Source organism: Artemia sp. Qi Xiang Cuo, chromosome 3, assembly GCF_049724085.1.
Source record: "Artemia sp. Qi Xiang Cuo chromosome 3, ASM4972408v1, whole genome shotgun sequence".
In the NCBI taxonomy this organism is placed as follows: domain Eukaryota; kingdom Metazoa; phylum Arthropoda; class Branchiopoda; order Anostraca; family Artemiidae; genus Artemia; species Artemia sp. Qi Xiang Cuo.
The window spans coordinates 25,559,548-25,578,033 of NC_142796.1; the positions used below are offsets into that span (position 1 = coordinate 25,559,548).

The 18,486-nt window shown below is 33.8% G+C and overlaps 1 protein-coding gene across 1 annotated transcript in view; it reads right to left on the bottom strand.

Moving 5' to 3' along the window:
• The window catches only part of LOC148953919 (uncharacterized), a 100,246-nt gene that overhangs the window by 52,495 nt on the left and 29,265 nt on the right, over positions 1-18,486 (bottom strand). The window contains exons 5-6 of the mRNA XM_089086021.1: positions 18,250-18,363; positions 12,321-12,445 (exon numbers count right to left, since the gene is read on the bottom strand). Of these exons, the coding sequence (XP_088942147.1) occupies positions 12,321-12,445; positions 18,250-18,363 (239 nt within the window). The remainder of the gene's footprint in view (positions 1-12,320; positions 12,446-18,249; positions 18,364-18,486) is intronic.

Here is an 18,486-nt window from a genome sequence, read left to right on the forward strand (position 1 = left end):
ATGATAACGGATAAACTTTTACATATGTAAAGTTGACATGATGCTTTTCTTCGCTAGCTAGTATTTTGTTTTCTTTTTAAGCGGCGTTCACAATGTGTCTAGCTAGAATGACACGTGTCTATCCAGAATTCAATGTCTAGGCAACAACCGTTCACAAGTAAAATTCGGCGCTTAGCTAGACATGCTAGACAAGGCGCTTGGCTAAACATTGAGTTCTAGACTCTATAACTCCATGTCTAGGATTTTCAATTACAGCCAATCAGAATGTGTCAAGTTCCACTATTTTCATCATTTATGTTTACATTTTTAAACTGAAATTTAATTTTTGTTTTCTCATTAATTGTTTTTTTTTTCATTTTAGGCAAATATGCAAAAAAGGCAATTGTTTCGCTTATCTCATCCATTATCTTGTGACAGTAAAAATAGGGATTATAATTTTGAAAGTTTTGCCCGCATAAGCTCTTAATAAGCTCTTAGCCTTGATTGGCTAGAAATGACGATTCGAAACTAAATTTGTAGTTTTAGCTAAGCACCGAATTTTACTTGTGAACGGTCGTTGCCTAGACATTGAATTATGGCTAGACACGTATCTATACATGGGGTTCTAGCTAGACATGCTTGTGAACGCCGCATTACCAGAGCCAAAGTAATTTCAAATATGGGGTTTCGTGACGTTCATTTAGGTACTTGTTAAATATCCCGACCCCACTCAAGAATTTGGCCTGTAAGATCTGAGAAAAACCGGTTTGTTCGTCTGCAATAGGTACAATAGGTTATAATTAGCTTAGTCTCATTGAGAAAAACTACGATGTTGCTATATTTTTATTAAATATTTAATATATAGAGGTGATTAGGTGTTTAACATAATGCGTTCTGCGCGGCCTGGTATCTATAATTCTCCGTCATACTTTCCATAATTTTGTTTCTAAAGTATTATATTTTCTCATATTTCATTTGGATTAACCCAACTTCGCTTCCTGTGTAGGGATTAAATAAAAAAAACAAGTTTTTTAAACTGAAAGTAAGGAGCGACATTAAAACTTAAAACGAACAGAAATTATTCTGTATATGAAAGAGACTGTCCCCTCCTCAACGCCTCGCTCTTTACGGTAAAGTTTTTTATTATTTAAAAAAATAAAGTTGTGAGACAGAGTCAAACTTTAGCGTAAAGAGCGAGGCGTTGAGGAGGGGACAGTTTCTTTCATATACAGAATAATTTCTGTTCGTTTTAAGTTTTAATGTCGCTCCTTAAGTTTTAGTTGCCCTCCATTTTTTTGGTCACTTAAAAAGAGCACTAGAACTTTCAATTTCCATTCCAATGAGCCCTCCCACGATATTCTAGGACAACTGGTTCGATACGATCACCCCTGGGGAAAAAAAACAAAAAAAAAACAAACAAATAAACACGCACCCGTGATCTTTCTTCTGGCAAAAAATGCAAAATTCCACATTTTTGTAGATGGGAGCTTGAAACCTCTACAGTAGGGTTCTCTAATACGCTGAATATGATGGTTTGATTTTCATTAAGGTTCTATAACTTTTAGGGGGTATTTCCCCCTTTTTTTAAAAATCAGCCCAATTTTCTCAGGTATGTAACTTTTGATTGGTAGAATTAAACTTGATGAAACTTATATATTTGAAATCAGCATTAAAATGTGATTCTTTTGATGTATCTATTTGTATCAAAATACCGTTTTCTAGAGTTTCGGTTACCATTGAGCCGGGTCGCTCCTTACTTACAGTTCGTTACCACGAACTGTTTGATATTTACCAAGTACCTTCATTTATGTAATCGAATTGCATTTCTATATTTTTCGACGTTTAAAATAAATTTTACAAGAAATACTCTTTAATTACGTTTTTGTAGTAATACTTTGGCGAAACCGAGAGATAATCTGAGCAGAACCCTGATGAAAATATCAATTTATAAATAATTTAATTAAAGCTACAAATTTCAGAATGGTTAATAGTACTGCTAGCAAAACCTGAAATCAGAGATACCTACTTGCCATCTTTCAAGGCACTTCAGCTTTACAAAAATTGTTAAAGTAACCAGAAGTTCAGTAACTAAATCTGAAAACCGTTTCACAAGAAATTTATAATTATTTAAGAAAAAATACACATTGTGTTTTATAAAATATTGATACTAACAAAAAGTTTAGTATACTTTCCAGAATAACATGATTCTGTTTACAATATTTTCCATTTTACCATATTAGAAATTTTAGCGCATAAAAAGACTTGTAATAAGTAAGACGCATATAATCAAAATATAAAAGCAGAAACAAGGAGTAACTTTGAATTACCATAAAATCCTAATTCCTTTTACTGGTTCTAAAAACTTTCTTCTTTCTTGGGTTTCGGTTGCAATTAGATGGAGCAACTTCTCAAACAAACCCGTTGTAGCGACCTGTGTGATTCTTCTTGGATTTATGCTTTTTCTTGCTTTTTTTTCTAGCAATTACTCTGTCTATGACAGTTTAGTCAAAATGAAGTCTTGCGTTTAAAAGTATTTGATGCTAGTTTGATCAAAGATAACGTTAAGTTCTTAAAAATTGTTGGCTAAAATGAAAGACTGAAAACGAAAAAAAGAAAAGGTGAAAATGAAAAGATTCCGAGATATGCCAGGCCAATGCTGTTCAATGTTTTATACACAGGATTACTTCCGTCGAAAAATTCGTTTTATCAAATCTTTTTCTCATTAATCAGTGCTCTGGTTTTGATAATCGTGATTAAGTTAATTCTTTCAACAAATTGCCGTACTTTTTAAATATCCCGAAAACAATCAAGAAGTTTATCTGTGTGATCTGAGAAATACCGATTTGTCTTTCGCATTCGGTTAAAATTAGCTTAGTCTCAGTGGGAAAAACTACGATACAGGTATATTTTAATTAAATATTTAACACATAGAGGTGGTTAGGTTAGATATTTAAATAACGAGTCCTGGGCAGCCTGTTTTCCATAATTTTCTTCTGCAGTTTCCATAATTTTGATAATTAAGTATTATATTTTCATCATATTTTGGTATATTTCATTATGATTAACCTAAAAATCATTATGACTAACCTAACTTCACTTCTTCATTGTTTTTGAGATATTTAACAAGTACAAATTGTTCTGATGTGCAGCCTGATCAATTTGAAAATTAAATTTTCGATGAAGTTTCCACAAAATGTTTCATTTTTGGTCTTGCCTGGTTGTGAAATTAAACAAAAAAAAAACCATTTGGCTACTGTTAGAACATTTTACACAGGTCGCTTTTTCAAACAGTTCTTTACCACAAACTGCTTGGCTTAGAAATCGTTTTCTGCAAAAAGACGGGAGCTATCATCCTTCAGCACCCGTGTTTCATGCTTGATCCGAAAAAAACAAACCAATAATTCCTTTAAAGTTGGACTTATTGCCCCAGCACCTTAGAAATAACTCTATTCAACGGTAAATGGAATGAAAAAAGTCTTTTCCCCATCATCTCTAAAATAGAAAAGCTTATTGATGTAAGTAAGTAAGTAAGTATGACGGCACTAGACCCTTAAGGTCCAAACTGGCGATCCTGATCTTCGTTTCGTGGCCCTTCAGGCAGGAAGTGCAATGGGGGGCTGGGGCCATCCATCCTGTGCTTTCGCACACCCTTCCTGCCTATTGATGGGCCTCTAGTAAAGGGCCATACAGCTTCACAGTAATATGTTTTTTTTCCTAGAGACACTATATGGAAGGTGTGGTCGTATAAACCTCGGAAGGGGCTCATTTGATTGAAAGTTCTAGTGTTCTTTTTAAGAGTCAAAAGTGATCAGAGGGCAAGCAGCCTATCTCCCTACCCCCTCACACAAAAATGCATCTGATTTAAATTTTGAGATAGCCATTTTGTTCAAAGGCCAAATAATTATGTTTCCGGGGTTGCCAGTCCTCCCTCCCAGCTCCTGGGGCAAGGGTTATAAGATGTGCAAGTTGCCCATTGTTAACATGAAATGTTTTTTATTTGAAAGGAGGGTAATTTTGATCCTGGGTCGGCAAAAAGGCTTCGAGTATTAAGGTGAAAATTTAAAGAAATGTTGAGAGGGATGCCGAACACATTCATAACACATTATGTGCTTGCTGGTTGTGAAAACGAATATCAGCAATGTCTAAGGAACGACTGTTGGTATTAAGTTGAAACTTTTTAGGTATGTTGAGGGGATGTTGAAGAGGGACTGGAAGGCAACCTGCCCCCCTCCTTGCCTTTTCTTAGGTGCCCCTCTGCTGAAAACTGATAGAAATTTTGATACTGTTATTTTGTTCAAATTAGTTAAAAGATCTAACAGCTGTGCCTCCTAGGATGCCATTTCCCCCAGAGTCCCGAGGAAAGGATTGTAAATTATGCAATTTGCCCATTGTTTGCACGCAGGATTTATCATTAGGAAAAAGGGAAGTTTGAGAATGTTGAGGAGTATGTTATACTAAATCAAAAGCCACTATGTGCATTAAGTTCATCGAAAAGCAGGATCTGCAGTATTTTAAGAATGGCTCAAGGTATAAGTTGAAATATGCTCCCTTTAGTTTAGTCCATGCCCCTTTTAGTTGGTCTCCCTTCATTAAAATTTCATCAAAATTTTGAAGCAACCATCTTGTTCGAAATTGTCTAAAGATAAAAATAACTTTTGGCCAAAAATGTGGAAAGTGTCACCGACTCCAAAAAATGTCAAAATGACACCAAAAGTGTCACATAGGCAACCCAGATGACATAGACCCCACAACTTTTGAGAGGGATGCCGAGCTCAATCAAACACACTGTGTGCATACTTGTTATCGTATCCTGCTTCTCCTGGACAGTAACTGTGCAACTTTCCTGCTCAATTGATGGAATAATATACTGTAAGCAATAAGTCGTTTTAGTGGAATTAAGCTGCATCTTTACCGTCTCAAAATTCAGGGGCGGATCTAAAGTAAAATCTCTGGCGAGGCCTAATGTGACAAGGCCACCAATGAGCACAATATTGGGGGGACTTAATGTGACAAAGGTACCAATAATTGACGAAATTAACAAATTTATTCTAAACAAAGGAGTGAAAAAAAATATTAAGGAATAAGGGTGCAGGAAAAAATCTTGGAGGGGGGAACCGGGTCCTCCATGTATTCACCACTGCTAACACTTACGCAAATACCTACTATCATCTGACTCCAAGTCCATAATTCTGCCTAGCTGAAACAATCCAGCAGCACTATGTGATACGCTTGACAGACCTAGTTCAATCATTTTACTTACGTTCCAATTCTAGAAGTCATATGAGGCGTAACCACGCTTCTACACAATTTCAAATTATGGTTTAAAAATCATTTTTAACAAAAAAGCAATTCTTTTGAAGCATTAATTTTTATCAAAAAATTCCCTTTTTGAAGTTTCGGTTACTATTGGACCGATCGTTACTTACTTACAGTTGGTTACCACGAAGTGTGTGATATGGAATTGTTTCTTTTTATTTTTATGCCTGAATACAAGCAAGGATACATCATTATATAGATTGTATGAAAGCATGTATCTTCAGTAATCTTGACAAATCTACCTTATTTTGTCCTACAGCTCATATATCCAGTTGAAAATTTTAGGAAACGTTTTTCTGAAGGTAAAGAAGAGGGGCTAAGGGGATTTAAATGTTGCGATTGGAGGAGGGGGGAAAGAATAATATTTCTCCGGTCCTGGCAAAAGAGTATGCACAATATAAGACCACACTGGCAATACATGACGTAAGAAACCAAGAAAGGAAAGGATATAATAAATTTTGGCCCTGCATATTTTCAAAAATCCTGAACATTGTTCTTTTTGAAGAATCAACTTTAATATCTACTGTAAATGGCCTACCGCAATCTTTTAAGGAGGCAATTGAGATAAAAAAAAAAAAATATATAGAAACACAAATTTGGCTAAAAATAGAGACAAAGGAGATATTTCCTTAAGCCTTATTTATAAGAATTTAATATTAAAAGACCCAATCAATACTTTCGCCCAGTCTAATTTAAGAGAACCTATCTGCATATCTAATGAAAACAGAAATTGCAGACAAGCTAAAACTATTGCAAGGGGAAAAATACTTCCTCAATCATTTTGTTGAATTCTCTTTCGTTGATTCCTGGCTGGTTTTTATTTAGTATCTGTTCACTTTTTGTCAAGTACACTTCGAAAAGTTAGACTTTGTTGGTTTTTTGTTGTTGTTGTTGTTTATGATTTTTTTTTTTTTTATTTTTTTTTTTTTTTTTTAAATTTAATCACTGGGGACGACTTGGCGGAGGTCCTTGTCAAAATATTTGCTTGTTCTTCGTCTTCATATTTTACCACTGGCTGATAAAATTCCTCGCTTTCTCACCTATTTGATTTTTTTTATTTTTTCATTTATTATATCCTTTCCTATCTTGCTTTCTTACGCCAAAAGAGTATGCGCAACCGTTTTTTTTACTTTTTACGTCTGCCAAACGACAGGCCCTTTGGATAGTCAATTAACAATCACATTAATTCTGATTTTTAGGAGATTTTCGTAAAACACACAGAATTTAATCAATCAAATATTTTGTTGACGAAACTCCAACAACTTTAAATAGAATTTATCAATTCAGCTTCTAAACGGCTAAAAAAAGCTCAACCACAATTCAAAATAAAGCAAATATATCTGTTTAAGCTTTTTAAATTGATACTAATAAAACAACATAAAATATTTTAAAATATGAGATCAGAATGCACGAGTTTCATGGCCGTATTGCAGGAGTGATATCATTTAGTGGGTAGCACACTCTTTTCATTGAGAATACCAGTCCTAGAAAGAAACAACCGCATCATTTATTTGGTATTCCAAGCAAACACTATTAATAGCAGACATACTGAAGCTCAGTTTTGCTTCCGATTTTCAGTTTTATATACGAATTTCGGAGCGCTGTGTCACCGGATTATGAACCACAACCCCATCAGCCGTGTTTTACATTTGAATCGATCATACCAAAGGATATTGGAAACTTGAATGAGTGGAAACAGACACCGGTGCTAATAAAAAACTCAACAAAGCCATTTAGCGTTTGGCGTTTTTGACATTTTTCACGCTTCTTACTTGTGTTTTTCTCACAAACTAAGATCAATTTCTTAGTGTTACATTAATTTTGCCAGTTACACTAATTTAACTAATTTTGCTTTTTTATTAAACTGAAGATAATTTCTTAAACCACTTTTCTTAAACCAAATTTTTCAAGGCCAAATGAATATTCTGAAGAAACAAACAAAGCGAATATTTCAAGAGAACAACCACCTCTCTTCTTCAGCGCGAACCAAATAATATAAACAAGGAAAATGTCGAAGAAAAAAACAAAAAACAAACGCAGAAAGACAACAAAACGAATGAAAAGACCAGCCAAAAAATTTAAAGATAAATAAAATTCAATAAAAGACAAAATTATAAGAATTTAAATCAAATACCTAACAACCATACAGTGAGTCATTCGCCAATATCCGCGATTTACACAAGATACAAAAATTCTTAGCTGCCATCGACGGATAATAACGAACAACTGAAGAAATAAAACAAAAAATTTTTCATTCACTGAAACAAACCAACAGGCAATTAAATAATTCGGATAACTAGGTCACCTGATTTCTGATCTTAACAATTACATTTCTTGCAGATGCCCTTTGAGACATAAGGGGTAAAATACCAACAAACCCTTGAAAACCCCATTTTTGATCGTTTTCTTTCTTTATATTACACTGTAAAAAAAAAAAAAATGCTGAGAAACACCAAAAACCAGATGACGTTATTGGTTCTTTTTTGGTCGACACTAATACCAGTTTCCACTTTTATAAGTTACTCCTATTTTTTGCACCAGACAGGAAAAAAGAAGCGTCCGGAATGAAATCACTAATAAGCAGAAACTAAAAACCTTAAAGAGCCTAAATTAACTAGACGAGGTGAAAATTCTAGAACGGGTATTTGTGACTGCCTGATGTATCACGCATGAACGGCTATGTATTAACGCTTTGTCGAGGTCAATCTTGTTGAGAGATTCTATTCCTCACTAACTATAGTAATAGTTATTTTTAAAGCAGTTTTGTCATATAGATAAAGATGGAGAAACAATATTTACAACAATTGTACAACTAATAACAAACGAAAGTACGGGTATACCATTTACACAACGACCTTTACATAATGACGCTAGTAACATCTATTAAATCGTGATAATTATAGTGTTAACAACTATACCATGTTTAATAAATCATACACACAATTATTTATGCCCGACTTGAATCCTCTTATAAGGTTTTGCAAACGCCAGGATGTGACTCACAGAAATCGATGCTAAAATAAATAGGACCTGTTTATCTTCTCCTCCCTAAAAATTAGTCCTTGGATCGATAATAGTTGCCTCCATCCAAAAACAGAATGACATAGCCCTTTGGCGCATAGATCAGCCCTGCCTGCACCCCTAGTATCCTACCGAATCTCTGTTTTTACAAAGCTACGAAATTCATAACTATAAATTTTGAAGAGTAGGTTTGTATCGGGAATATAAAAATAATCGTAGATACCGAAGGCCAAAATTAAACAGAAGGGTTAAAGCATTTTTTACAAGGGCCCCAATACTTCAAGGTACATTTTTAATAGTAAGTCCCCAAATTATTGTTGATTTTAGTTGGGTTTATTTTAACTTTTGGGGCGGCTAAAGGAATTTTTCCAGATTTTGGGGATATTGCTAACTACTGAGTCTCATGGCACAGTAATGGATATTGGATCCATGGATCTTGGTCTATATATTAATATATATCTTGGCTGTAGTAAACTTTTTTGAAATGAAATACTGCAGTCAATAAATACTGAAATTTGCTTCACGAAAAAGTGCCTAAATTGATAGAGGAATCCCTTTCCAGTTTCAAAATAAAACTATTCCTCTACCTTTGGATTCATTTACAAACAGTCAATAACAACTAGCATAATCCAGACAATAGTAAGAAAACAAATGAATGAGCTATACCATAGGTTGAGGTTAAAATTATTCAGATCGATGTGATATGGGGGAGAGAAGTGCTGAGAATGCTTTATTACTGCAAAAATATTCTAAGTGTAAAATTGATATTAGGTTGAAAGTAGGTTTAACTACACATCGAAGAGAACATACCCTCAAGATAAACACTCTTCAGAAAACGCTTTTAAGAAATTATAAAATTGTTACCATGCCTAAAAATTCCCTTATTTAAAGCCACTCCCCAGAAGCTCTTACAGGATTTGCTTTTTTTCAAACATATTGAGCGCAGGCCATTCTATCTTTTATATCTTTACTTCATCCACCATCTGTGTTTATAATGCTACACAGATAATTGGAGCTATCCACTTGATCGATTTTATCGTAAGTTGACACTACCTCCTCATCCTCATTTATTCCTAGTCTGAGCGACTTAACTTTCTTAACATCACTTTCTCAACTTATTCTTGTTCCTTGAATTCTCAAAACTTCAGATTCTTAAATTTTCCAAAGATTTTGTTGGTAAGTTCCCCAATTCAGTGATACAATAATGAGTAACTTTAAAGACAAATGTACAATCAACAGCCTTCAAATCAACGAAGGAAAAAACGAAATCCTTCATTTTAATCCTCTTAAGAGGGACTTTGTCAATCCTCCTCCACCGTATCCTAGTGTATCTTCGGCTATAATTCTCGCTGTCACATTTAGCGTTGACTGCTCGTTTAGAACGCATGTTGATACAATCACAAAAAAGGCAAATGGTGCGATGCGTACCCTTATCTTACTACGTCGTTTCAGTTTTTCTGTGTCCCAACGTAAGACAGCTTATCTTACATAAATTCGAACAATTCTCGAGTATGCTTGCCCTGTATGGGGCCCTAAAGTCAACAACACAAGTTACCTAAGCGTTCAACTTGAGTCACTGCAAAACAGAGCCTTCAAAGTTATTCTTTAAGACACATATGTAAGTTATGAATCGGCATTATCTGTCCTACAACTAAAGTCCCTTCACGAACGTCGTTTGGGTTTGATTTGCAAATTTAGCTAATTTCTTCTTAGCAGTGGAAAACATGGAGAGATTCTACCACCAGTTATGAGGAATAAAATAAACACAAGGTCAGCTAACAAAGTGAGACTAGAATTGCCTACTCCAAGAACAAACCGTTTCGCCAATTCGTTCGATCTTTTCACATGTCAGTTCAATAAATTATAGTCTCGTGTTTTTCTGTTTTCGTTGTAAGTTCTAGCGCCATTTAGTTGAAATTTTTATTCGAAACTATGATTGCTTGTATAAATAAAACAATTCTCTTAGGAAATTCCAACGCAAAAATCGATATAGACATATCGATGTGTCTTAATTCCTGATTCCGCTCCGAACCAGCTACTAGCCTCACTTCCAGCGATAACAATAGCAATATAATCTCAAACATACCACTAGTCACTTTGATGTACTAGTCACTAGTCACTTTGTTATTTTGCAATCTTTTTAGTACTGTCTCTAATTCCCTCCTGCAAAGCACATCTTCCTTCATTTCTAAATTATCGAAGATTATCTCATTGTTTTCAATATACTTTCCAGCAACTTTATCACCATTTGATACATTCTCAAAACAAAGAAGAAAATCTTGAAAACAAAAACGAAGTGTGACCAGTAGGAAGAAAAGCGGAGTTACACGAATATTTCGTCTATGTCAAACATGACGTCCTAGGAGTGGAGATGAAACAATTTAAAACAAAACAACATAAGAAAAACAGAGAATTTTTAGATCAAAGAAGAAAAACTATATTGTCCAATTCTAAACTCTCCAGTTCATATCCAGCTGTTTTTGGAAAGTCCCTGGCATAGTGTCATACTGGAGTCTACCAACGTCACAACTACACGGTTCACTATAAGACCTATATTTTCAGAATATTCAAGAGGGGTCCTTCAGATCAATGTAGCATGTGGGAAAGAAGTGCTGAGAATCCTTCATTACAGCAAAAAAATCTTCAAGTTTAAAATTTAAACTGCATTCATAGGTTTAACAGCACAGGGAGGGGGAGGACACCCCCTCAAGATAAGGATTAATAAGAAAATGCTTTTTGAAATTACAAAATAATTACCGTTCCTAAAGATGCACTTATTGTATATTTAAGACCTCTTCCCAGAAGCATATACAGGATTTGCTCTTTTCCATGTATATTTGTAATATAATTCTTTTTACTTTGTTTTTTTCTTGCAAGAGATGCTTCCTGTTTCTTTCCCCATCACGAGCTAGTTACTGGGGGGTGTTAACTTTCCGTTATTATTGTAGCTATTTTGATTCAGTACATTGATTTGCTAAATTCTTGAAATCTAAATTTCGATAACTAGCACCTCTAAGCGGTATGAAACGGTCTTTAGATGTAGCATTCTTTTTCAACACGTAGTTTAAACAGTGTAATTGGAGAAATAAATACTTAACTTAAAAAAAAAACTTTTTCGCAGGCTGACCCATGGTCTGCGTTGCACAGGTACCGATCTCCTGATTCAATGTCTTCGTCCGGGATTGCAATGCACGCTTGGGGAGAAATAAATACAGAATTATAAAATAAACATGGAGATATTTATGGAAAAATGGAGAAATCAAATTGGAGAAATAAATGAAACAAAGAGATTTGTATATCATTTCATTGACCTCTTCAATTGGCCAACTGTTCATTTCTTCATCAGTTCATTCTTTGGTTTCGACTTCTTCGATATTTCGTTATTTTTCTCGACTCGTTGGTTATACTACTACTAATTCACTTCACCGCAGCACCAAGCCGCTTGAGGCCAACAGAGCTACGCACGCTCCTCCAACATCCCGATCTATTCAAAGCCTCCCTCTTTACACCCTCTCAGGAAGTTCCCATCGTCATTATTCGATTTTACATTATCTAGACAAAAAAAAAAATGCTCGGTGATTTTGGTTAAGAGGGTGCCAACTGCACAGGATTTTATAACAGAGCGAAAAATTTATTAATTACTATATGAAAATTATTGTAATTACTATAAAAATTACTGTAATTACTATAAAAATTACTATATTACTATAAAAATTACTATATGTATTCGACAAGCATGAGGCTGGTGGTAATTTTTCCTCCTTAGTACTCCTTAGCAGCTCTGCATGGTCCCAATTTACTGCTTAGCCTGGAGTAGAAACGAGCAACGTTGAGCAAGGTATAATAAGAACGATCCCGTTTTATGTACAAAACTCCGCAGGGCTTTGCGGAGGCTTTTCATAATATGTGCTAGATTAGCACATATTATGAATTTAGCAAAATTACGGTCTTTCACCTTGTAGCGAAATAAAAAGTTGTCAAATTTAGAAAGACAAATTACATACTCGATAAGGAAATTTTCAACGTCGCCGGGATGTGCTTCATTTCCAAACTCTTGAAACAGCTGAACGAAATTTGCAATAATCTGCCCATTTTTGTATGCATTTATAGCTGGCACTCCTTTGGTTTTCTGAAAAGAGGGAAAACAAAATCATGCCAATACATTCAAGGTATTTTTCTGATAAACTTTTATCGTTTTTAATTCCTAAGAACTTTTATTTCTGTGCGGTTCGAAATTAAAAATTACCAAGGTTTAGTCACCGTCAGTAAATGGAGATAGAACACAACCCTGCTTAACTCCAGATTTAATACGAAACCAGCACCTAACCTCATTTCCTACCTTAACTGCATTAATGTTCTTCTCCTACATATCACTAATTATTTTAACATATTTATCAGGTATAGGACCAAGGATAAGGCCAAGGACAAAAATAGGACCTTCATTAAACTCTTGCTCATAATCTGTAAGATTGAGGACTAAAGAGGTTTGATGACTCAGACACTTCTCAATTATTAATCTAAGAGTAAAAATTTGGTCGACGCATCCTCTACCCTTCCAAAAAATCCTACTGTTTTTCTCTTAAAACTTTATCTACAGCATTTCCAGGTCTATAAAGTGTTATCATATTAAAATATTTGCTTCCTATAGAAACAAGGCTAATGTCTCTATACTTACCACATTCACTCTTATCACCAATCTTGTAAGGAGGTTTAATTAGTTTTTCTAGAATCGTTAGGTACTTCTCCTTTTTCAATAATACTCGTAATATTCAGTCTTCACTAGCTTATCCCTGACCCCGTAGCCACCATATTTAAGAAACTCATTTACCACACTATCAGCACCAGGGGCCTTATTATTTTTTAACCCTTTAGTAATGTCACTAATTTTTCCTCACAAAATTCCTGTAACTCTATCACGGTTTAGCAAATTCTCAAAATGTTCTGCCCATCTCTCTTTAACTCTTTCCTTGTCACTCATTGTGGCACTGTTCCGGTCTTTAACTGGGACAAGTCCAGACTGACTATTCCCTCTCAATTTATTAACATACCAGTGCATAATTTTACTTTATGCCGTCTGGCTGCATCTTCGGCAATTTTATCCATAGCCTCCACTTCACACCTCCTTAATTCATATTTTAATGCTTGCCCCATTTTCTTTACATTCTTCTAATTTTCAAATGATATATAACTCAAATAATTCTTGTAAATTTATTTTTACTAATTTTCCTAACTCCCAATATACATGGGGCTTACTCATTGTCTTTTAATTTTTTTTTTTTTTTTTTTTTGTTATTATTTTTTTAGATAAATTTAGATTCTAAGAATTTTTTAGATTCTTTTTATTCTATCAAAAAGAATAAAAACAATGATGCTAAAATTAAACAGAACTATTGATAGGAAAATATAAAATTCATGAATCTTAAATGCTTTAATATAATCTCAAAAATTAGATAATGTTGATCCTCGTCTGGTAAGAACTATTTCGGATTGAAGCATTTGGGTTCACACCAATACAAAAGAAGATAACGCAGCCGTCCTCAGTGTAGACTGAAGAATAATAAGTAGAGAAAAGTCTACAGGACAATATAAAAAAACATAGAATATCAGGTTTCCGAGGTTTTGTCTTATTTATTTATGTACTTCCTATTTATATATGATATATAACTCAAATAATTCTTGTACAAGCTCCTCCTACTCTTTATTAAACATCAATGTATTTTCACTAATATTCCTGACTCAGTTCCTAACTTTCTTCCCTAAAACACAATGAACAGCTTCATAAACTATTTTATTAAAATTATTTTATCCATCTTTTACACTGTCAAATTTTAAACTCTCAAGTTTAGGATTCAACTGTACTTGGAGTTTCTCTCAGATTCTCATCCTGGAGTTTACCAAGGTCAGATCTTCCCAGAAAGTAGTAAACCTTTCCAAATTTCAGACTGAAATTAACCCTATACACTATTAGATGGTGATCTTTACTTTTAAAATTATTTACGGCACTCCTACATATCCTAGTATTTTGAATCAATCTTGCCATTCTTTGGTTTATAATAACATAATCAATAAGGTTAGCCATCTTACCATCATTTAAATACCATGCAAGCTTATGGGCCATTTTATGACCAAACACTGTATTCGTTACAACTAGATTGCTATACCCACAAAATTGTAGCAGTCTGGAACCAGACTGCTTTTTCCATAATGCTGCAAGGTAATTTTGAATTTCTGGCAACACATTAAAAAACGGGGATTTCATAATGATCATAATATTTTACATTCTCCGCCCCCTCCTGAGGCTATGTACCAAAATATACATTCAAAATAGAATTTTCACTGAAAATACGGAAAAACTTTGGACTTAAAATGCAATATTACACTTATATTCATCCTTGTACAAGGTGGAATCCCAAGGGATAAAGGATATAAGGATACAAGGGTACAAGTGATAGACGGAATTCCTGTCCTCAAAAGTTAATCCACTGACATCTATAAAAAAGGAAAAAAATGAGAAAGGAAAAATTAGTCTAAATCTTGATGCAAATTTCGAAATTATCGTAATTATCTTATAAAAGATATGATAGTTATAGATATTAAAAGCAAACTTTCATTGAGACGAAGAGTTAGTGATGATTTCTTAGGTTTTTTCCAAAGGAATAATCATTCCAAAGTAATGGTCATGGCAAAATGGCTCAGGGCTCATTCAAAGAGAAATTTCGCAAATTTCGAAATTATCGTAATTATCTTATAAAAGATATGATAGTTATAGATATTAAAAGTAAACTTTCATTGAGACGAAGAGTTAGTGATGATTTCTTAGTTTTTTTTCCAAAGGAATAATCATTCCAAAGCAATGGTCATGGCAAAATGGCTCAGGGCTCATTCAAAGAGAAATTTCGCAAATTTCGAAATTATCGTAATTATCTTATAAAAGATATGATAGTTATAGATATTAAAAGTAAACTTTCATTGAGACGAAGAGTTAGTGATGATTTCTTAGGTTTTTTCCAAAGGAATAATCATTCCAAAGCAATGGTCATGGCAAAATGGCTCAGGGCTCATTCAAAGAGAAATTTCGCAAATTTCGAAATTATCGTAATTATCTTATAAAAGATATGATAGTTATAGATATTAAAAGTAAACTTTCATTGAGACGAAGAGTTAGTGATGATTTCTTAGGTTTTTTACAAAGGAATAATCATTCCAAAGCAATGGTCATGGCAAAATGGCTCAGGGCTCATTCAAAGAGAAATTTCGCAAATTTCGAAATTATCGTAATTATCTTATAAAAGATATGATAGTTATAGATATTAAAAGTAAATTTTCATTGAGACGAAGAGTTAGTGATGATTTCTTAGGTTTTTTTCCAAAGGAATAATCATTCCAAAGCAATGGTCATGGCAAAATGGTTCAGGGCTCATTCAAAGAGAAATTTCGCAAATTTCAAAATTATCGTAATCATCTTATAAAAGATAGGATAGTTATAGATATTAAAGGCAAACTTTGATTGAGACGAAGAGTTAGTGATGATTTCTTAGGTTTTTTCCAAAGGAATAATCATTCCAAAGCAATGGTCATGGCAAAATGGTTCAGGGCTCAAAGAGAAATTTCAAAGAGAAATTTCAGATTCTACTGACAAGCTTAAACAAAGATAGAGATTCTAAGAAGACAAAATATCACTTTCAAATAAAATGCTACGAAACTGCACCCTTGGCATTAAAAGGATCATACACAAAAATGCTAAAAATTCTAAGGCAACCACCTCCAAGATTAGCCAAACCTCTATTTGTCTCAAGTGGCATGCTGCCAAACGGAGGCCCACTCTGTTACTAAGCCTATATTGAAAATCAACCTTGATTCAACAAAAATCGCAAACTGTTAAAGAAATAGAATAAAAATAGACATAATATTTAGTTTTGTTTTCGTTACAACATAAATTATTACAAAATTAGGAATGAATTTGTTTCTTACATATTAAAGAACATAAACCAAATAATATTTTTTGTATGAACGACCAAGAAAACCTATATGAAAAAATTAACGAAAAATTAATTGACTTCCCTATTTAAAAAAAAATTAAAATAAGCTTCAAAATGTTTCTCATTTTAGCTAATATGGTTTTACTTTAAAAGGAGGGGGCATAAAGCAGATTCTCTCTTCTATTAGACAAAAAAAAATTTAAATCTAATAGGAATTAAATTTAAAAAGAAAATTTCAGTATGTAAGTAAAGAACGAAGTCAAAACTTGAAACGGACAGAAATTATTCTATGTATGAGCAGGGCTACATCTCTCCCTCCTATTCTCTCGCCAAAATCTAATATGCATTCACTTCCTCCTCACATTCCTAATTAACACCATAATGTCGTCTTAATAAATAACAATCCGTCTTTCATGTTTTTTTTTTTTTTGGGGCTTTATCATTTAGAGCAGACGGTCTTCTAAATCTGGGAGTGCTCATTTAACCCGAACTTGAAAGTACCCTTACGATTAAAACCAGAGGGCAGCCATACTCCTCTTCGACGCCCATAAGACACCAGGTACCACTGCAACCACCTATGGCATCGGCTCAGGATTTCAATCCGACTATTTTAATAAGAGGCATCGATAGGTTCAAAAATAACTTTTCGTGAAGGGAAATGGTGCATGCATTCCCTGAAGGGAACCAAAAGGAGGTCCAGCTTCTCTTGCGTTCAACTCAACCTCCAAAGCATTTTGGGCAGAGATGCGTAAATTCCGTCGTAGTCACAAGTAGTTGCGTAGTCCAGAGTCCAAGACACGGGGAAAACATAGCAAGTCACCTTAAACCATAATCCTGTTTTCTGACTAGTCATTTTTTTTTCTGCCATGGTTACTCATGCATTTTTATGTCAGCATTTATTTTTTCAGATATCTCCTATATCTACAAAATCCTCAAGTATCACCAAGCACCTTAAATTTCCCAAGAGACTAGATTAAATTTTTATTTTCACAAAAGTACGAGTAACTGAAAATTCTGATTTCATATTTAAATTTTGAGGCAAACTGCTTCAAAAATTGTCAACTATTTTGGCCAAAAGTTTTTGTGGAATTTTTTTTGCCAAAAAATTTGGTTTTGCCAAAAATTGTTAAGAATTCATATTTAGGGTAATTTTCTCCAACTTCCGATAAAATGGAATTGACAGAAAATAGAGACGATAATAAGCGTTATTATCTTATCTTATCTAAGCGTTATTTTGGACTAGCAAAACTAAATTCTTGTTAAAAACCTCAGAATCTTTAGAGAAAGTTTTTGTTTTGTTTCCAAAAATATGATTAGCATTATGACTTTTTTTTATTGATTTTGATCATTAAGCTTTTTTTCGCGACAAAATACATTGTTCAAAATATATACTGTTTTCTGTAAAGGTCAATGACACTCGGGCCTTTAGGATGAGGGCATAAATGGGAAAGTTAGCCCAGTTCCTAGTTCACAGCCATGTCTGTCTATCCTAGGTTTAGCTTATTATAGGGCTATTCCTGTTCACACCAGGTCTTAATTTAATTTAAACATTTAAATCATACCTGCATACAAATAATATTTTTGAGCTCCAAAAGGTCGTGAATGATATTTGAGGAAAACCGATAGAATTCGTTTCAAATCTCTGATATCTAAAAGGGTCTGAAGACCAATTATTGTGCTTAAACATACTTCGGGTAGTCAAATTTGAAATATTTTCCATTTCTCGGGTTTATTTCACCTTTTAAGAGACATGTATTGTTTTAATAACAAATTTCAATGTTAAGGATTTAAAACATGACAAAATTGAGCTTTTGTTCATAAAAAGGGACTGATGGTTTCTTCTAATTGAAAGAAAAGACAAAGACAGCACTGAACGATGGGAAAAAATTTATCTATGAACTGGGTTACTTTAAGGAAGGCAAATGCAGCAGAATGGAATATATAGAAAACTTACGAAGTTATAGCTAAGACCAGCAATGGAAGCCCTGATGGAGCAGAATTTTGTGTTCGGGTATTCTTTTGCTATGACTTTAAAGGCAGATATCATGCCATCACAACCAGCTGCACCCTGGAAAACAAAACTTTTCAGTTTAACAAAAATAAAGGGGCTAAAAATCACTCTAAAAAAGAGTGTACAGAAAGAGCAGGCACATATTTTCCTGTTTTTTTCGTTCAAAATAAAGATTTCTTT